This window comes from Parambassis ranga, chromosome 14 (assembly GCF_900634625.1).
Source record: "Parambassis ranga chromosome 14, fParRan2.1, whole genome shotgun sequence".
In the NCBI taxonomy this organism is placed as follows: Eukaryota; Metazoa; Chordata; class Actinopteri; family Ambassidae; genus Parambassis; species Parambassis ranga.
Genome location: NC_041034.1, coordinates 16,574,707 through 16,592,834, shown reverse-complemented (window position 1 = coordinate 16,592,834; position 18,128 = coordinate 16,574,707). Strand labels below are relative to the sequence as shown.

The following is an 18,128-nucleotide window of genomic DNA, read 5'->3' as shown; positions in this document are numbered from 1 at the left end:
TTCCGGGCCCAGGGGGCACAAAAAGACATTTCTGCTTTCTGTGGTCCCCATCGTCAGGCCTAAGCACTGCTTCCTGCAATCTGTCACTAGAACCCTCCAAAACGCTTAGGCACCTGATGACACTGCAGGGGCGCCTCTCGTCTCCTCGGAGAGCAGGAGGCGAGGGCTGATAGGGGTGGGGGTGACGTTAAAGTATTAAGCCACTGTACTGTATACATACAGTTATCTTTAGCTTGTGCAGGTAAATTGAACACACATTAGTGATGAAAAGAAAACAATTACAAATCCATTTCCAGCGTCTCACAACATGCAGCAGGCCAGGGGCCCACGGAGAAGTCACGGTGCTTCTAATTAGGAGGTGGGGATCTTAGCACCAGCACAGCACTCGAGGAGCAGCACTGTCTCATTTGCAGACTGTACCAACAAACCACTCGAAACTCTGGGACAAATGGCTCCGTTATGAGGGATGAAAAATAATCTAGTCCCCAATGTTATGTTTTTCAATACTCCATTCATAGTAGGATGTAGCGCAGATCCGCTGGGGAATAATGTTGCCTTTTGTGTCGGCTCTGCTTCCCCTCCCTTCTCACTTCCCAGTGCTGAGAAATAGCTGAAAGATCTCGGCCCCACAAAAATACCGCATTAATGTCTGAGATAAACCAGAGAATAAGACTGTCAGTCCCAGAATTTGGTGTCATTCAAACAGGGAATCAATGCATTTGTCAGCACTTAATCTGAACATAATCCTTCAATGAGAAGGAGAAATACATCTTGGAAAATAATAGTTGGAGAATATAAAGCAGTTTTGCAAAGTTGACATGACATAATCTCAAGACTCAAGATCACATTGTTCTATTACAAAAATGCATAAAAAACATGAGTTTGAAGATGTTACCATCCACTGCATTGAGCCAGGTTCATGTTAAAATGATGATTAAATTGAAGGCGTATATCAGGCATATAATGGAAAAACAATACATACCTGTTTTAAGGATGTATCTCGACCCAGAAGGAAAAATAAATAAAAATATAAAATAGGTATCCTCCCCCAGAACTAAAAAAATGTCATCAGAACTCAGACAGCGTGCAGCTTAATTCCACAAGTCACAGAAAATACAGAAACTTTGCAAAGAAATGGATGCAGGAGTATCCAGCTCAATGTGTTTTAGGTCTTTCATCTTCTTAACCCTGCGTGGCTATAAGTACCTGGCTTCAGTGACAGAGATTACGTAAAACAATAAATACCACAGCATTGTATGTTAATATTCTAACGCCCTGTACCTGTCTATGCTTAAAAGAAACAGGAGGGGCCAAAAAAAAAAAAAAAAGACAAAGACAATGAAAGCTAACCCTTTACTGGTACCCCTTCATCTCCAGTTTCAGGTAGCGCTCTCAGAAGGTGCGGTCCTGCTCATCCCTGCACACACTTTCAGAGAGAGACAAGGCTGCGCCTTAGGTCCTGTGTGTGTGTGTGTGTGTGTGTGTGTGTGTTTTGGGACTCTCCCACACAGAGGTGCTCTAAACTAGCGGACAGAGCAGCAATGCAGACATGAGAATGATGATTCCTAAACTTGTACGCTGGAGTTCACAGAAAGTTTTGGACATCATCCAGTCTTCATTTCATCCCACAGAAAATAAAAACTGAATTCACTAACTTCCAATAGTTTTCAAAAACTATACATACTGTAAACATACTAAACATAGTGTACTCTTTTAGGTAGAGTACTATGTCTTTCCTCTGTTAGTGTTCTGTTAACACCTTCTGTCGCTAATTAGCATTTCACATAGACTAGTCAGAGGCTCATTGTGTCCATGCACTTTCATTACACTGTACATAATACTCATCCCACTGTATGGCTCCTGACAAGCAAAAAGCTCGGGGCCTCTCTGAATTGTGTAGCAGACTAACACCAATTGATTCCAAGCACTAATCCTCCCTGAGCCTCAGAGAAACGTGCAGGCTGTTCACGGTCATTGTCAGAGATTTCAAGGACCAATTCAGGGCTCCTTCCTGCGCTGTCACCCAAATCAGTGGCTGAGCCAAAATATAGGAATTCTGTTACAAGCTCATTTTCTGAACCTCCAGGACAGAAAACAACACACACACACACAGCAGCAAATGGGTGTAATTGGGAAAACTTCATTTAACTATTTATTGATATATTTGGCTTAAATGAGATCTTACAGGATGCTCCTGATGCATTCCAGGTTTTAACAGTAGCCCAGATTGCAACCTCATTCCCACCTCACCACCAGATGCCACTAAATCCTGCAGCAGTGTTCCTTAAAGAGGACACTGAATGTAGTAGTGTTTTTCTACAGCCAAATTATGCACAGTTGCATTCAGAGCAGGGGCTATAGCACAATAATTATTTAATTGCAGCAATAGCTAAATACTTTAACTGTTCATATTTGTAAACCTGCCAGACACAAATTGCTATATGAGAGCATCTTATGTAGCCATCTTCAAATGTTAAAATGTTGCCCATATACAAATGATTTACTCACTGTTAAGCATTTGGTTCTTTAGCAGTGTATTACTAATTTCAGCGAGCTTGCATGTGCTTTACACCAGAGAGAGGGGTTTAATGCTATCTTCAAGTGTGAGAGAAAACCTAAAAAACCCTAAATATTTGGCACAAAGGTCCCTTAAACAACCATTGTAGAAAGTGGGGAAGAGCAAAACTAGCTATCTATGGCTGTGGCTGGAAGTCCCTCTCACCTTTGAAACACTTTAAAAAGAAATCTTTTGCCAACTGTGACTTCATTATTTCCCACACACTAGTGTTTCCTCTTCATATTGTTGATGCTTGTTTATGATTTTTAGCAGGATCAGGCTGTATTTGCTTCACATAATGTGACAGCTGAAATAACAAAACCTGATTCCACTGCTCAAACATGTTTGAACTTACATATTTCTTGCTGAAAAGCACAATAAGCTCAATATGTGCTGCTGCTGCTGCTGACAGTGGCTGAAAAGTCAAAACAAAGCAAACAAAGGGCCTGGATGAGATAAGGTTGGAGGAAGACCTAGCTGAAATTCCGAGCAGAGGAAGAGTGTGAGGAGAAGATGAGAATTATGATGATGCCTTATGAACATTTGGTAAGGTCAGCTATTGTGTCTGTTCATGTTGCTTGTTTTTACATAACCGAAATGCTGCAAAAAAAATCATGTAAGGAGGTAGAAATTCTAAGATCATCTAGTGGATGTGTTTGACAAAGCTGTGGGTTAATGGTTTTGGTCCCTCTGGCTATAGGGGTCCTAATTATGAACTTAACACAAATAGTCCTGCGTGACATCCTTTCACCTTTGTGAAGACATTGTGAGACTCATTTTAAATAGGTCAAGAAGAATGGTAGTGTTCTGTGTCCCACAGGTGGTGAAAACTGTGACACGGTTCACACATCCCATGTAGAATCAAATCCATTATTGTCATGCAGCTCTTCAATATCTGAACTGAATGAAACCAGAAACTATTGTCTGAATATAGGCTTGACTGGATGTACTGTATTTACTTTAAGTATTTAGATAAGATGATGCTTCTGGAAATTACATAACCTTAAGGGTATTATGCTTACAAAAAAAACTGCAAGGAAATGCCAGCCTGTCCTTTGAAGTGCCAAATAGTTCTTATAAATGACAATATGCACTCTGAATCACAATGAAAAGGGGAATCAAATGTCTTGGTAATAGTAGACTGTAAAGCAGCACTACCAGCCTCTGGTCATTTGGCTTAAGTAAATAAAATCTATTTACAGAGGTTTTACTTACTCAATACAAATGTCATAAAGTAATTTATTGTGTAGGTCCTGATAAAGATAAATGGTTCCAAAAAGATCAGAAAAAATAATCTGAAGTATATTGCAGATATATCAGATAAACTTCCATCTACAATGAGTAAGGACATACAAAAAGGACTGCCAGATGGTCGTGTCCAAAAATACAGAGGCCATATGTGCAAGAACACACTGTGTGTGAAAATATAGCTGGAGAAATATGTGCACGTCATATGCATGGCTTCAGATCTGTGCTACAAACACAGGGCAGATGTGAGAAGCGTGCAGACAGAAATATGCATGAATATAAGGAGCAAATCAGGGCAGATGTACAGTAGCAGGGATGTGTGCAGGAGTCTCATCACTGAAATATAGAGATATAGAAATAACTGTGCAGTGGAAGAGCACAGCAGCTGGAGTTATTTATTTCAGCCGGCTCTCTTCTGCCTCTTCACAACAGTCTGCCACACGTGAGCAGACAGAGATGGGAATGAGACAGGGAGCGGCCCAAGGACACTCTGATAACAGGACGGCGTGCCGTGGCTCTTTCTGTCCGTCCGTCTCTTTATCTTTCTTCCTCACAGTGAACACAAACCCTTAGAGATGCTGTCAGCTACTGCACTTACACTGGTGCTGATCAAAAACAGAAAAAAAGAACAGCGGAAAAATACACCAGAGGAATCCTCCGCAGATACACATGCCACCCAGTGGTCAGACAGAGTTTGATGGATCTTGGCAACATGATATTGAAAAAGTATGTACATACCTTTGAGGATTTATACACTTCAATATCATTGCCTTTGCCAAATAACTAAATCTCAGGAAGTATTTTGTCAGGGTCCTGTGGCTCATATTCAACTGTACATTCCATGTGTGCCTGACTTTGAAGTCGGGTTTTTGTGAACTTATTTTTAGCCCAGCCTGCTGTGCCCTCTGTCTGCCTTCACTGCCCTCCTTCCTGTTTGTTACTTATCCAAAAAAAAAGTGCCACAGAGAAACCTCTGTCATGCACACAAATCATCTTGAACAAATCTATTTTGAAAAAAACATGTTTGGGTGTTATTTTAGAATAAAATAAACTGAAAATAAATTAATACATTTAAATGAAGGAATTTGATCACCAGCAAGATTGGATTCTACAAAATAGAGCATCATGTCAGACAGTGTGATTTATCTTATACCAGGTTACTAGAAAAAACAAGCTAATGTATTACTAATACATACTAATACATACAATGTATGTTAAATGAACCCACCCTTTCAATTATAAATCACAAAATGCCTCTAATTAATCGAGACAAATTTTCGACCCTTAACAACTCAGCATTAGCAGCGTGTGGCCACTAGTGGTCATCCATCTCCCACTAGTTGGTTGGACCATATGTTGGAAAGCAATTCTTATGTTGCCTTCAGGGGATGTCTGTAAAACTCTAATTATTGTCTACAAACAAGCAAACAAACAACAAAACAAAACGTGTAAACCATGTAACCACGCAAATCTAGGCCTATTTATGTAGCCAGAGGGGATTGTAACACAGTTATCATCCAGTTACAGAGGGCAATTAGTAGTAGAATTAGCGGCGGTAAAACAACTCTTAAGAGAGGAACTGCTGAAATTTTTGATTGATGATGATGATACAGCACACGATATTCAAACACTCGTCATGCTGTTGTGGCATGATAATTTTAATGTTTCTGTTTATACTTTCTTTAGCCGTTTTGTCACATTATTTGCATCACTTACAATGCGATTATGTGAATAGGAAACACGGGCGAAGTGGCCGTGAAGGCAGCACAGCTCGTGGTCGGGCCAGCAGGATGACGCTGGACAGGCTGAGTGTGACACAAGTGTCTGTCAGATAAACAAACCTCTGCTTGCATGGCTCTGTGGACCTTTAACTACTAACGGTACCATTCTCCGTATTGCTGCGCCAGTGGTTTTAAAGCCGGCCAGAGTACTGTGGTTAAAAGAAGATGTCTCTATTGATGCAAAACTACATATAACAATAGAGTCCGCTGAGAGGTGAGTTTTATTACGATAAGTTGTTGCAAGAAAACTTAACGGGTTAGCTAGCACTAGCTAACAAGACGTAGTAGCGTATAGTAGAGACTTGTAGCTCCAGGAGAGACTTGCCATTCATGCTTTTAAAATGCCTGCCATGTTTTCCGTCATTTATTTGAACATATGCCAGTATTTAATCATATTAAAGTTAAGCTAGTTTATTAGCTCGAATTAGCGAAGCCCCCCATCCTCTCTGTAACATGAGCCGAGCACAGGCGTCCATATGGGCACCGCTACTTTTAGTGGAGCTAGTGATGGGTAAAACTGCTTTTCAGTAATGGGAGCTAACTGTGCAGGGTTGTTTGCTGGACATTTCACTTGTTGCATTGGTTGACTGTTACATTTATGCCCTTACATAAACTCCAGTCTTCATTGTGTTTCCTGAGTATATGAAGAATTGGTTTTTTTATGTTGCTGTGTAACAAATCTGGTAATTTATCATAGTGTATAAGAATATTATCCGATATTAACGTAGTTAAGATGTTTTCCTCTTTTAACAAGCTTTTTTCATAACTTATAAGAAAATAGATTTTGTTGTGCCATCTCTGACTGCTGTCTTTTTTCTTATTCCACCTTCAAACTGAGAGGATCTGTCTCTTAACCACTATCTATGTTATTAACATTTCATTCTTATTAATCTTAACATTTGGCTATTTTTTTTTCCATCTCTCTCACATCCGCCCACAGTCTCATCTTTCCCATGACCTGATGATGATAATTGCATGCTGCACGATGCATGGCCTCTCTTTAGAAATGACTTCCACTCACCTTTCCTTGCATGTTGTGCTGTGAATGAGGCATCATGAAGGAAGACAGGGATAACCCTCTGGCACTGTCATCCAAGAAACCATGCCAGGGGCAGACGGACTATGGACAGGAGCTGGAGAGGCTGCGTGCTGATTTGGAAGCAGAGAAGAACCGATCGCAGCGGGCACGTGGACAGCTCGCTGTGGAGCTTAGGCGCCTGCGAGAAGAAGCAGAGAAGGAGCAGCAGAGGACTGTGAGGGAGCTAGCTGCCAAGCGAGGGTGCCAAAAGGATAGATTCGGCAAACTACTGGTGGAGGAAGTGCACTCTAAAGGCAGACAGTATAGTAAGGTTGAGTCCACAGGGAAAAAGGCTTTTTGTTTTTGCAGCGGTCAAACGTATACAAAGTTGGAACAGTTGCTGCTGACACTGTATGAGAAGATTAATGGTGAGCAGGCAACCTATAAACTGCATCACAGGCAGGAATTTGAGGTAGAAAAGGCCATTTTCCTCTGCCACCTGCTTGAGGCCCATGCAAGACTTTTGCAAGGGACACAGAAAGCAGGACACCCCAGTTATGTTTTCAAAAACTTCTTAAGGAAGCCAGCTCAGGAAGAGGGCAGTAACTCCTGTCAGACAAGGCCTCTCCGAACTTCCTCCAGGGCCTCGCTACAGAGATCCCAGAGTGCCTCCCACTCACCTAAAAGGAAAGCCAAACAAGATCGGTGGAAGCCGTCTTCTGGAAGGGATTCATGTGCAGCTGATCCCAGAACCACTGCTGCAGTCGTGGACACCTGTCAGCTCAGCTCTCTGAGAATTTGTCACCCTCACAACATTCCCCATGCAGGCTGGGACGACCAGCCCTCTTACTGTGCTACTGAGTCCTCTAGGTCAGATGAGTCAATGGCCACCAAATGCATGGAAAGAAACATGGAGGTAAGCGGGTTCATTTTCCTTCATTAACATCCCAACAAGATAAAGTTAAAATTCAGTAGCTTTCTAGGTAGAAACTTGCCTAATATCTGCATACGTTTAAATCAAAAGTGTGATGTTTTTCAGGCCTCTTTGCTGTAGGGTTTTTGTTTTACAAAATATTTAACTTGCCCATTTTTAATATTATCTGCCCTGAGTGATATGTTGCTATGATGTGGTTACTGGTGGATGTGTGCAGAGAGGAGATGTGGGTGGATGTGTTTAAGCCTCTTGTTTGAGTGGCAGAAGTGGGTCAGTGTGCTTCCTCTCTTAAATTTTGGATCAAGTTTTTAGGAAATTAAATAATTAACCAAAGCTTGAATCAAAGCAAGCTATCCAAACAGCAGTGCCCACTTGCCCAGCCTCATGGTTATTTCATATTTCTTGCATAGCACTGTTCTGATGTAACTGTTGTTATGGACCAGGGGTGGGGAACCTTTTTTACATGAGGTGACAAATTCATTTTCCTAACATGCTTTTTTTGCATTTAATAATAAACTTAAAAATAAAAATAATAATCTGCACTTCTTATTATAAGTGGGCTGAAATGGCTCCTACACACCCACCTACACACACGTGCGTGCATAAAAGCTCACACATTGACCTCCCTAATGCGATGGCTCTTACTGATTCTTTCTCACTGGGCCTCTGATATCTGCTGGCGATGATGCTATCCACTATTGATTTTCAGGGTTGCTGTCAGTCGGTCTTAAGCGGAACCGAGATTTTGCAAGAGTCAGTTTTGAAAAGAACTGCTCACAACTATAGGTTGTCTAGAGCAGAGATGCAAGATGCAGATCTCAGTGCATGTCTCGTCAGAATGGCAAAGTCTTCTGCACATACATAGAGTTTATAAAACTGAAGCAGAGGGAAGTCATTGTACTTTGCTTTAGGTTCGTCATTGCTTTGCAGCTCAATGATTTCATCTTGTAGGTTCTTGGGCACCTTAGACAATTATGTCTGTTTTAGCTGTTATTTATATATTTTTTCATTCATCAAAAAACCTCTTTAGGAAAAACTAACTAGTTTAGGATTGATTTCCCTTCCTGCTGTAATGTCAGTTGTGTTTGACCTGCTGTCTGCACTGCAGTCTGATGGCAGGCCGACTGGGAGGCTGTCAAAGTATGTTTGTATGAAAGAATGTCAATACCACTGAGCCCTGATGGCTACAGATCCTCTCTGTGCACAACATATCTGGTTTGACATGTAATGGTAAATACTGACTGGAGCCTTTTCTTTGTTGTACAACAATGAGATTTTTTACATTTACGCTATTGGGCTTTGTAAAATGTGACAAATACACATGCTGATAGCAGTGGTCTTGTGCACAGCAGTGATTTCACATATTTTGTTAGTTGGTTGTCGTGCTGTCAACATCATTCAGGGAGTACATTTATAATGTCAAGGAGCTCAACAGAATCGAAATAGTGTTCAGTGGAGTTCATGTAAGCTGAGAATTCAGCTGTTGGGCAACTATAGTCATGGTCTTTAGAACAAACTGTAATTAATAATGTTTGAAACAGGCCGAAGTCTTATCTGTTTTTTTTTAACCTTTCAATGTGTTAGAGCATTGCAGAAAAATATAACGAAAGAAGATTTGGCAAAATGAGCCACTGCAGTTTGACAGATTTGTTGATGATGTACTGGCAGTGTACCAGAAATTACCAGTATAGAGTTGTTTTTTCTAAAACACTGAACATTTTTTTTACAAAATGTTCATTCATTTTCTACAAGCTCTAGAAACAGTGGTAAAGGTTTGTTTTCCAAGTCGTCTTTGTTGTTTTTGTCATGTTTCGTTCCTTGCGTGTGTACAGTTATGGCTCTAAAAATATGTTCAGCCCAAGAGCAGCTGCTGTTGTTGGGCGTTTTCTGGTCTGGCCCACCAGACAGTGTTGGCATTAGTTAGCAAAATGTATTGTAAACAAGTTCCTCTACTTTAGCCCATAACCCCTTCTACTTAGCTATGTCAAAAATGATCCATCTGTACCTTTAGTTTGGATGCAGTAAACAGTTGCTATCTGAAATAATGTTACGGCTTCTTTAAGATCATTTGAGCTTTTTTTCAAATATTATTATTGTTTGTTGGTGTTGTGTGAGAACTTAACAAAAGGCTAGCCCCTCCACCCAACAAACCCCCTCCTTAGGCCTGTGTTTACATTGCTGCTTGTTAAATTGATTTATTAAGCTTCCTTGCTCATTTCATTGTAGTTACATAATGAAGGATGAAGGATGAATGGAGTGTGATGCACTACTTTTATGTTTTGCTGCCTCAATCACTCTGCCTAACATCATAGATTAGGTTAGGTTCCAGCATTTCTAAAATACGAGCAGCATCATCTTGTTAGACATCTAATTTTTTTCTTTATTGCACAACTGCAGTAAAACATCAAAACTGTGTGGACACACTTGTTCCCCTGCCTGCCTCCTGCAGCCTCCCTCTGTTGCAGTGTCTACTGCCTCTTGAACAATCAATAGGCAGCCGACATCATTCCAGCGTCATCTCCATGGAAACGAGCTCTAGTCGAAGCAATGATTGGGCCCCGTCTCAAAGCCAGCCTTTTTGTGATAGGATAAGGGAAGCAGCCCTCCCTGCCCCCTCCTCTCAGCGACACTCGCCGTCTTACACACACATTTTTCCCTTCGTCCTCTTTCTTCACCTTTATGGCGCTGCAAACAAGATGGGATTAAGCATCCCTGTCGAGCGTTGTTGCATCTGGATGAAATGCTTTTTGACACACCAGCATCAATGAGGACAGACACACAGCTGTGGAGTCAACATGCCACCCACACCTCAGCCTCACTGAGAGAATGAGGACCGGAGTGGGGACCTGTTAGTTATATCGTTCTCTGGTATTTTTCTCCATCACACGTTTTTGTTTTTAGCCATTTCTGTTTGGCCTACATGGGCTGTTTGAACAAGACGTAGGGTAAGAAGCGGACTGGTGTGTCTTCGTTTTTCTCTAAAAAAAAAAAAACCCTCACTCAGGCCTCAGCGGTCTCTGTTATTATAGTGAGCAGGACTCTAAATCTGAGTACCACACTGTGATAAATACTAAAATCAGTATGCTCAAGAATGCGTGATACTCTTGAATTGCCTTTACATGCCAAGGCTGAAAATATGTAATATCCCTTTGGAGCTGATTGTCCTCATTTTGGAAAACGTCACTGCGCAGAACGAGAGGAGGTACTTTACAACTCTTGGTTCATCCGTAACTGCTGTTAGTCACAACTAGTGCTGTTTTGTCGGATTTACACTCTTGCATTTGGTTACTGACAACCATAACAATAACAGTCCTCTGCGTAGTTTCACCTTAGATGTGGAAAAAAAACTGTTTTTGAACTGTTGGCGAACAGGGGACAGTGACATCTTCATCATTTTGAAGTCAACCTGCAACAGCTGATCCGTGTAATTCTCCTCCAACAAATGAAAAGCATGCGATGGCTCGGTCTTGGCCGGGCACCTCATTTGGTCATATTGATCCCATCTACGCTGTTTGACTTTGACAGAGAGTAATGTATGATTTGTGCACTCGGCCTGAGCAGCCTGAGTCTGCACCAACGCATGCGGAGATGGAGAGCCGCGAGGAGGCTGAAGCTCCTGGGCGACAGCAGCAGGAGCTGAGGGGGCCTAGAGAGCAGAATATTATGCAACATCGGCTCTTGGACAAAGCGCTCCCAGTCCCAACCACTGCTAATATCACCCCGACATCACTGTTAGGGAAGAGGCACCACTCACTTTATGCAAACCTTGGTGGCTTTGAAGTTGAAGGAATGAGAAAGGTAAGTGTGGAACATTTGTTTACCACACCTGGACATGATTCTGATGTTTACATTATCAACATGTTTAAGGCCTGGAGAAAGGCAGAAAGGCGTGCACTCCCACTAATGTTGCAGACTGTGTGATCTGTGTTGGTGTTGGTTAAAATCTTTGACTGAGAGGAGAGAGTGTGTTTGTTAGTGTGAAGAATTTTTGTTAAACTGAACTTGTGAAGTTACCAAAAACAGTGCTGTAGTAAAGTTGTCAGCAATTATGCTGATCTAGTGTGACCTTGTAACTGTTCATGCCTCTGCATGTGCTCCTCGGAAACATAAGATCCACCTAATGCTGTAGCTAATTAAAAATCAATATTGAACCCAGTGGATGCTCATATACAGCAGTGAGATACGGTATGCATCTGTCACCACCTCAAACCAACTAAATACTTCTTCAGGTTGTAGTGTCAATAAAGTCCCAAAACATAAGAAATAATGGATTGTGAAAGGTTCTAATGGACTAAGCAGTCACCTTTAAAGATTGCTGACAGCTCCTTGTTTCTGCAAGCAAAACAGTGTCTCCATCCTAAACTGTGAATGGTAACACATGAAGGCAGCTGAATCAACCTGAGCCATGTGGACCAGCCACTAAACCAGCTACACCATTTGCCTTTTTTTCAGTCATGTGACTCTATGCACCTGCTTACCGATACTGTACTAAAATATGACAGGTGCATGATCAGAGCCTTTTCTTAACATTTATGGGGAATATTTTTTGCAGCATTTCCATTCAAGTTCTTAAACATATCCAAATATTAGACACTTTGCTTTGTATCCTTAGATGTGACAGGTTTTCGTCATCTCAGCAAGGTAGTAATCCCTGTGCAATAACTGCCTGCTGTGTTCCCCACCCCCCGCACACTTTATTAACCACTTCTCCGCATCAGTTTAGCAAACCCCTAATGAACTGTCAACACACAACCTGGGAGAAGATCTGTGACCACAGACGTTTGAGAGGGCGCATCAAATGACCCATTAGAAATCATTTGTCCTTTTTATAGTGGGGGGGCTGTCTCTCTTAGATTACTTTATAATTGCACAATTTTTTACAGCGAGGGTTGTTCCTTTGTTTTCTTATCACCTGTTCCGCCTGTAATTGATGACTGTCTGGGATGTGTGTGTTTGTATGGCAAGATGGCTTTTTTATCAGACAGACATTGATTTAAGAACGGTGCAGGAAGTTGCTGAGTAGACACTGAGAAGAGGCTGAAACAGAGCATCCTCTGAATCAGCTGTGTTATAAATGGACTATAAATGTGGGTGGTTTATCAGATCTCCATGAGACAGTGTGGGTTAGCTCAACAGTAAGTTATACCACATTGATTTTATGTTAAATGTTTTGCTGAAAAGGGGCCTCACAGTTTTTTTTATTCCATGGCTATTTACACACTGGTATATAATTTTAGAAGAAGTCACAACACAACCAAGCTGTCTTCATATCAGTATAGTACAGTATTTTTTGGTAGAAGTCGTATTTCATTTCTTCCACCTAGTTATGTGTTTATTGATAGAAAGGTGCTTGGGTGGCACTTGATGAAACATAGTTCATCATAATAAACCTATAAAATCATAGGTAGGTGTTCATTTGCTGTTGTAAAACATTTTTAATTTAGAACCATTATAGAGCATGTTATCATTTCTAGGTATGGTTTGGGGAGCATCGTGCTTCCCTTCATGGAAGAATCAAGCACGATTCCACTGAAAGGCTAACATGTTTGTTGACTGTGTGGTCCTCTGTGAGCAACTCTCTTTAACACCTGTCTTGATACCATATGGCTGCCTCTCTGATTGTCAGTATTACACACAGTGTGGGTTCCAAATGGAGCTTCAGTGAGATGACATGTAACCCCCCCCCTTCTCCTGCTACACTGCTGAAGATGTTAATTTTGCAGATAGCTGTAATCCCCCTTTGATCATGAAGCTAAAAGGCCAGACTGACAGTCTGTGGTTTTTGAAAAGTGGTCTTCTGTTTATTGTAGCATCATTGTACCATGCAGCAGTACTACAGTAATGATCTATTTACTCTATCCTCTAGTTACCTCTGACAGCTGCAGTTTATTTGTAGCTGATGTCCAAAACTGTTATTTTGGAGTTTTGTGTGGGGAAATAGCTCCTCTTTGTTTACAGGGGTAGCTCTGTTTACACAAGAAATGCCTTTCCATCAGTTGTTACAGTGAGCAGGGCATTTCCTGCCTATTAAGATATCCTAACCCTAATGTGTCACTCAGCCTTTCTCTCAGAGCCAGTAAATATAGCCTTTGGTATCTCGTCAACGTGTCATTTCCCTGCTGTGAATAAAATGGCATAACTGATGCTCAGCAAAAAATCTAGAGAGCTGTTTCCACTACTCAAAGCAGCTCAAGTGCAGAGAGATTTCTAAGGCTAAGAGGTACTATTAAAGCCTGGGTTCTTTTTCCACAGTCTCCTCAATGGAAATGAGGCAAGGTTATTATTAGAGCACAGTGTCTGTGTAAACAATGTGTGTGTAGTAGACTGGTAGGACAGCTAGGATAGTTTACCCACTGTGTATTATTGATTTAAACTGGATTGATTTTCAGTCTTCAAGTCGTAACATATAATTCAATTAGATATAGATTGCAAATTGAATGCCAGATACCTGTGCATCAGAATACTGGGAGTAAGGTCCATTGTCCAGTCTCTTGTCTTTTTGGGTTACATTGTTTGAAGGTTTTGATATAGATTGGTTGCTAATTGCAGACAGCTGGGAGTTGACTGCTTTGGTAGCAGTCCTGCAAGTCAGTGCTGACCCAGTTCGTACCAATGGGACATCTGAAATTGGAACAATGTGTAGAAAAGACCTGATTATACCACAACTTTGCATTTAATTCCCTGAAATTAATCAGAAATCTCACAGCATGTATGTACTTATATGAGTCAGCCACTCAGTGTTGTGCTTTTGATGAGCCAAATATCCACTATGTGAGATGACATATCATCTCTTGATTACTAATTTAAAACAACAGTCATTTCCACTGATCTCTGGACATTCTCTGGGCAGTATTTCATTCAACATGAAAGAACACTTTGTATTTACTTGTATTTTGTATTTATGCGGCCATCCAGCTTATTTTTTGTATGTATCTGCCTTTTTCTGTCACACAATCTGTTGTTGTTACTGCTGTGTTGGAATAAGGATCCCTCCTCTCTTGCCTGAGCTTTTTTTTTTTTTTTTAAATGTTTAGTTTCATGACACATTTCTTCAGGGATTTTATCTGAATCAATAATAAGGACTGAGGGTGTGCTGCACAGACTGCAGACTCCCCTAAGGCCCTCTGTACTGCAAATAAATTAACGTTTATTCAGCATTATATTTTCTTGATTAATCACCCCTTGAAAAATGCAAGTATAATTGTAAAGCAATGAATTATTTTATCCATGCCAATAGTCCAAATGGAAAAAAACAGCATGTAATAACAAAACAGCAGACCTTACATTGGGGGTGATACATTTTTCCTTGGTTCATAATAAGTAATGAATCAATTACCAAAAGTAGTTTCCAATTGAATTATTACAGTATTTCATTATATGGATAGTTTCAGCAAACAATCCAGAACATAGCATTATTCCTGTTGTTGATTTTTGCCTAGTCCTAGTTGTGTGCGTGTGTGTGCACATGTGAGTGTGTTGCATTGGCCAGCCATGTTATGACTTGTGAATAATTGATAGAAGAGTGCGGGGGTATTCTCTGGAGTGCTGGTCTCTCACTCTTCCAGCCATAACACTGTCTGTCTGTCTGCTGTCTGGCTCTTGCATCGAGGAACACCATATACTGCACAGAATTCATTGTATACTGTACTTGTTTGGATCCTCAGGAGAGTGTGCTTTGTGTGGCCAAAGCTGATTTGTGTCACACAAAGAGTGTCTGGCTCCCCTTGAACATAAATTATCTGGCCTATATGGCATCCTGCAGGGTCTGTTTGCTGTCGGTGACATTTCTGCGTCATTTGCTCATTCTCCCAAACTGCTGGTCAGATGAAACCCATGATTGCTAGTGTTCCCCCTCACAATGGGAAATGCTTTTTGCTTGGATGAAAGGGAAATTCATTTTGTTGACCTAGTGTTTGTCAAGAAAGGTCATATGTTTTTTCATTTTAGGATTGCCTCTACCAGATGTGTTTTTTGTCTGTGTAAAGGTTTGTTTCGGCACTGTTATAGTGTTTACACATTCCAGCATGGTTCTCAGAGATTTAATGATTGTTCCTGACCCTCTGTTGCCCTGTCCTGGATCTCTGAACTGGAAACTCATCCTGGTCTGCTCTGCTCTATGTTCCATCTGAAATGTAAAACATGTCATTGTTAAGCCTATAGAACATGATCACTTAATGATGGAGAGATGTGTTTTAGAGTCAACTTTAATGTCCCCTTTCTTTTGATTTTGTTTTTAAAGGAGCTGCTGCCTGAAGAGCAGTGTTGTGTTAACACACGGCCAAGGGCAGGCTAATCAATATTTTGTAACGTTGCCAACCCACAGAGAGCAAACACAATAGCCAACAAGCATGTTTGCACCTGACCTGTGATACAGTAAGGGATTTCCTCATGCTCAACAAAATACCTCTCTGTGCTGGAAATCTGGGGGAATTTTTCAGCTCAGTGTGCTTAAGGCGATGAGATGCTGGCTGGAAAACTGCAGTGACGACTAGTGGTGGGAGACAAAATTGATTCTTCGATGCATCGCGATACGGCCGTGGACGATTTTGAATGGATTAATAAATCTAAACGTGAAATAATTACGTATAATACATGGAACGAAAAGGCGAACCTTTAATGTGTAGCACATTGTCACCTGGACACTTTACTAGGACAAGCACAAACAATCTTGGCTTGTGTCATCGCGTGTTTGTGTATGTATTTAGTGTTGTGAATGATCGAAGGAGTGAGAGCTCTTACCGTTAAGCGCTAACCGTTAAGATCTTTAAAAACTGCGTATGGATAAAGACTGAATGTGTCTCGCTGTGCGCTATGTTTTTATCATGTCTCTCAATCATAATGCTGGTGCACTGGTTCGTTAGTTAGGTAACTAGCTAGCTACTGTTTGCTAACATAAGTCCATCCATGAATGACAGGCTGATTATTTCATTGCCTTTTATTTACCAGCCTCTCTCTTCACTTGATGCCCACAGCCTGCCCCATGACACACAAAGTTATTAAAGTGATTAGTTGCCCAAACTGGTTGTGTGTACACATTAAAACCTTTTATTTCGCTTATAGAAATCTAAAAGCACTATTATCGCTAACAAAAAATGAATAATAATGTGGCCACATTTGTCACATGCTCGCTTTGCCCTTAGTAACATATACATTGTATTAGAATACACAGATGTGGCCAGATGTGATTGGAGTGAAGTGTCCGTTTGATAAACATAATGACAAGTAGCACTTGTTTTTAATATGCAGATGAAAGATGTGGTTTTAAATGTTAAATTAGATTAAGTGAAGCCATTTCTACCAATGTCTACAAATTGCTGCTGGTGTTATAGTGGGGCTCGATGTGCTTGTATGCATAATGTAATTTTCTTTGGAATCATATGGATGAAGGGTTATATCCTTTTGAAGCTCTTAGTGTTGAGCCTATGGAGGATCGGGGAGGAGAAACAATTCATCTCCGCTACATTTTGTCTCCCCTTTATCCACTTTCTGCTGACGCTGCACTAAATGAAATAATTTGGTGACCCCTCCTCCTGTTCGTCCTTTTCCTTTTTAAAAGGCCAGATGTTCTCTACATGTCTGGTGCCTTATTAAGCCCTCAGAGGCTCATAAGATTGTGACATTTAATTTGTGGACTGATGAGACAACCATGCTGGTAGAGTTTTTAATTACTGGATAGGATAGTGTTGTAACAGCTTTAAAAGGAAGCAGTAGATGGTAACACATAGTCACCATTTCTTCTAGTTGTTTTTCTTCATTTGGATTAAAGAGTTTGGTTGCATCATGGATCCCAGTCCTGCACAATAACAGCTATGTTCTCACATCTTATAACCTTGATATATGGAAAAAAGGTACTAACAAGCATATGTGCATTTTATTTTTGCACAACCCCACCCAGAGGACGTCTTTGTGAGAGGGTGGAGGAGGTAGATTGCTGTATGCCTGGGGGAAGTAAAGGGGTGTCTTGTGTTGGCTCTTTGTTCTCCGTGTATGAGAGACCCCCCTAATCTGTCACCGTCAGGTACCCCAGGGAGATGAGTCGTGATAAATACAGGAGGGGATTTGAGAGGACACTTAAGAGGGCTTCTTCATGACTTATATATGAGTGTAGGGGGAGAGCTGCTGTTAATAAAACACCTCAGGCCACAAACAGCTTTGTGGTTTGTACTTCTCTTTTGCAAAATGAAGTCTTGCGATGGCAGAGTTCTCATGTGAATTTGAGCAGTTGCCATCCAAGGATTTTTTTTCATATGAATGAGTTTCATATTGCTGCGCTTATCGTTAATAATCAGAACAAAAGAAGGGGTGTTTCCAAACATATTAAAGATAGATAGACATATATTTCTGAACATGCCGTGGGCTTACAAATTCGTTTACAGTCTAATGGTGCCATATTCAATCATTAGAGATTACCGCTGGTTGGTACTAGGCTAAGGAGATCAGATTCATATCATTTGACTGCTGCTAAGCAGTTCATGAAACCTCATTTAAAACCATAGATGCTACATGAGACAGATAAAGAGTCATTGATCTGACGCTTCTATGTACTGCTTCACTGATGTTAGGTCCATTAGTATTAACTTCAGTGGAAGG

General features: G+C 40.9%; 1 protein-coding gene across 5 annotated transcripts in view; it reads left to right on the top strand.

The window, feature by feature from the left end:
- Nucleotides 1-5,626: 5,626 nt before the first annotated feature.
- Nucleotides 5,627-18,128, top strand: part of tspoap1 (TSPO associated protein 1) — a 47,678-nt gene continuing 35,176 nt past the window's right edge. For 3 of the 5 annotated variants that reach the window (XM_028420685.1, XM_028420683.1, XM_028420682.1), the window contains exon 1: nucleotides 6,642-7,520. In XM_028420685.1, the coding sequence (XP_028276486.1) occupies nucleotides 6,642-7,520 (879 nt within the window). Of the gene's footprint in view, nucleotides 5,801-6,526; nucleotides 7,521-18,128 lie in introns of those variants that run through there. The other 2 variants (XM_028420681.1, XM_028420684.1) reach the window with 2 other exon arrangements.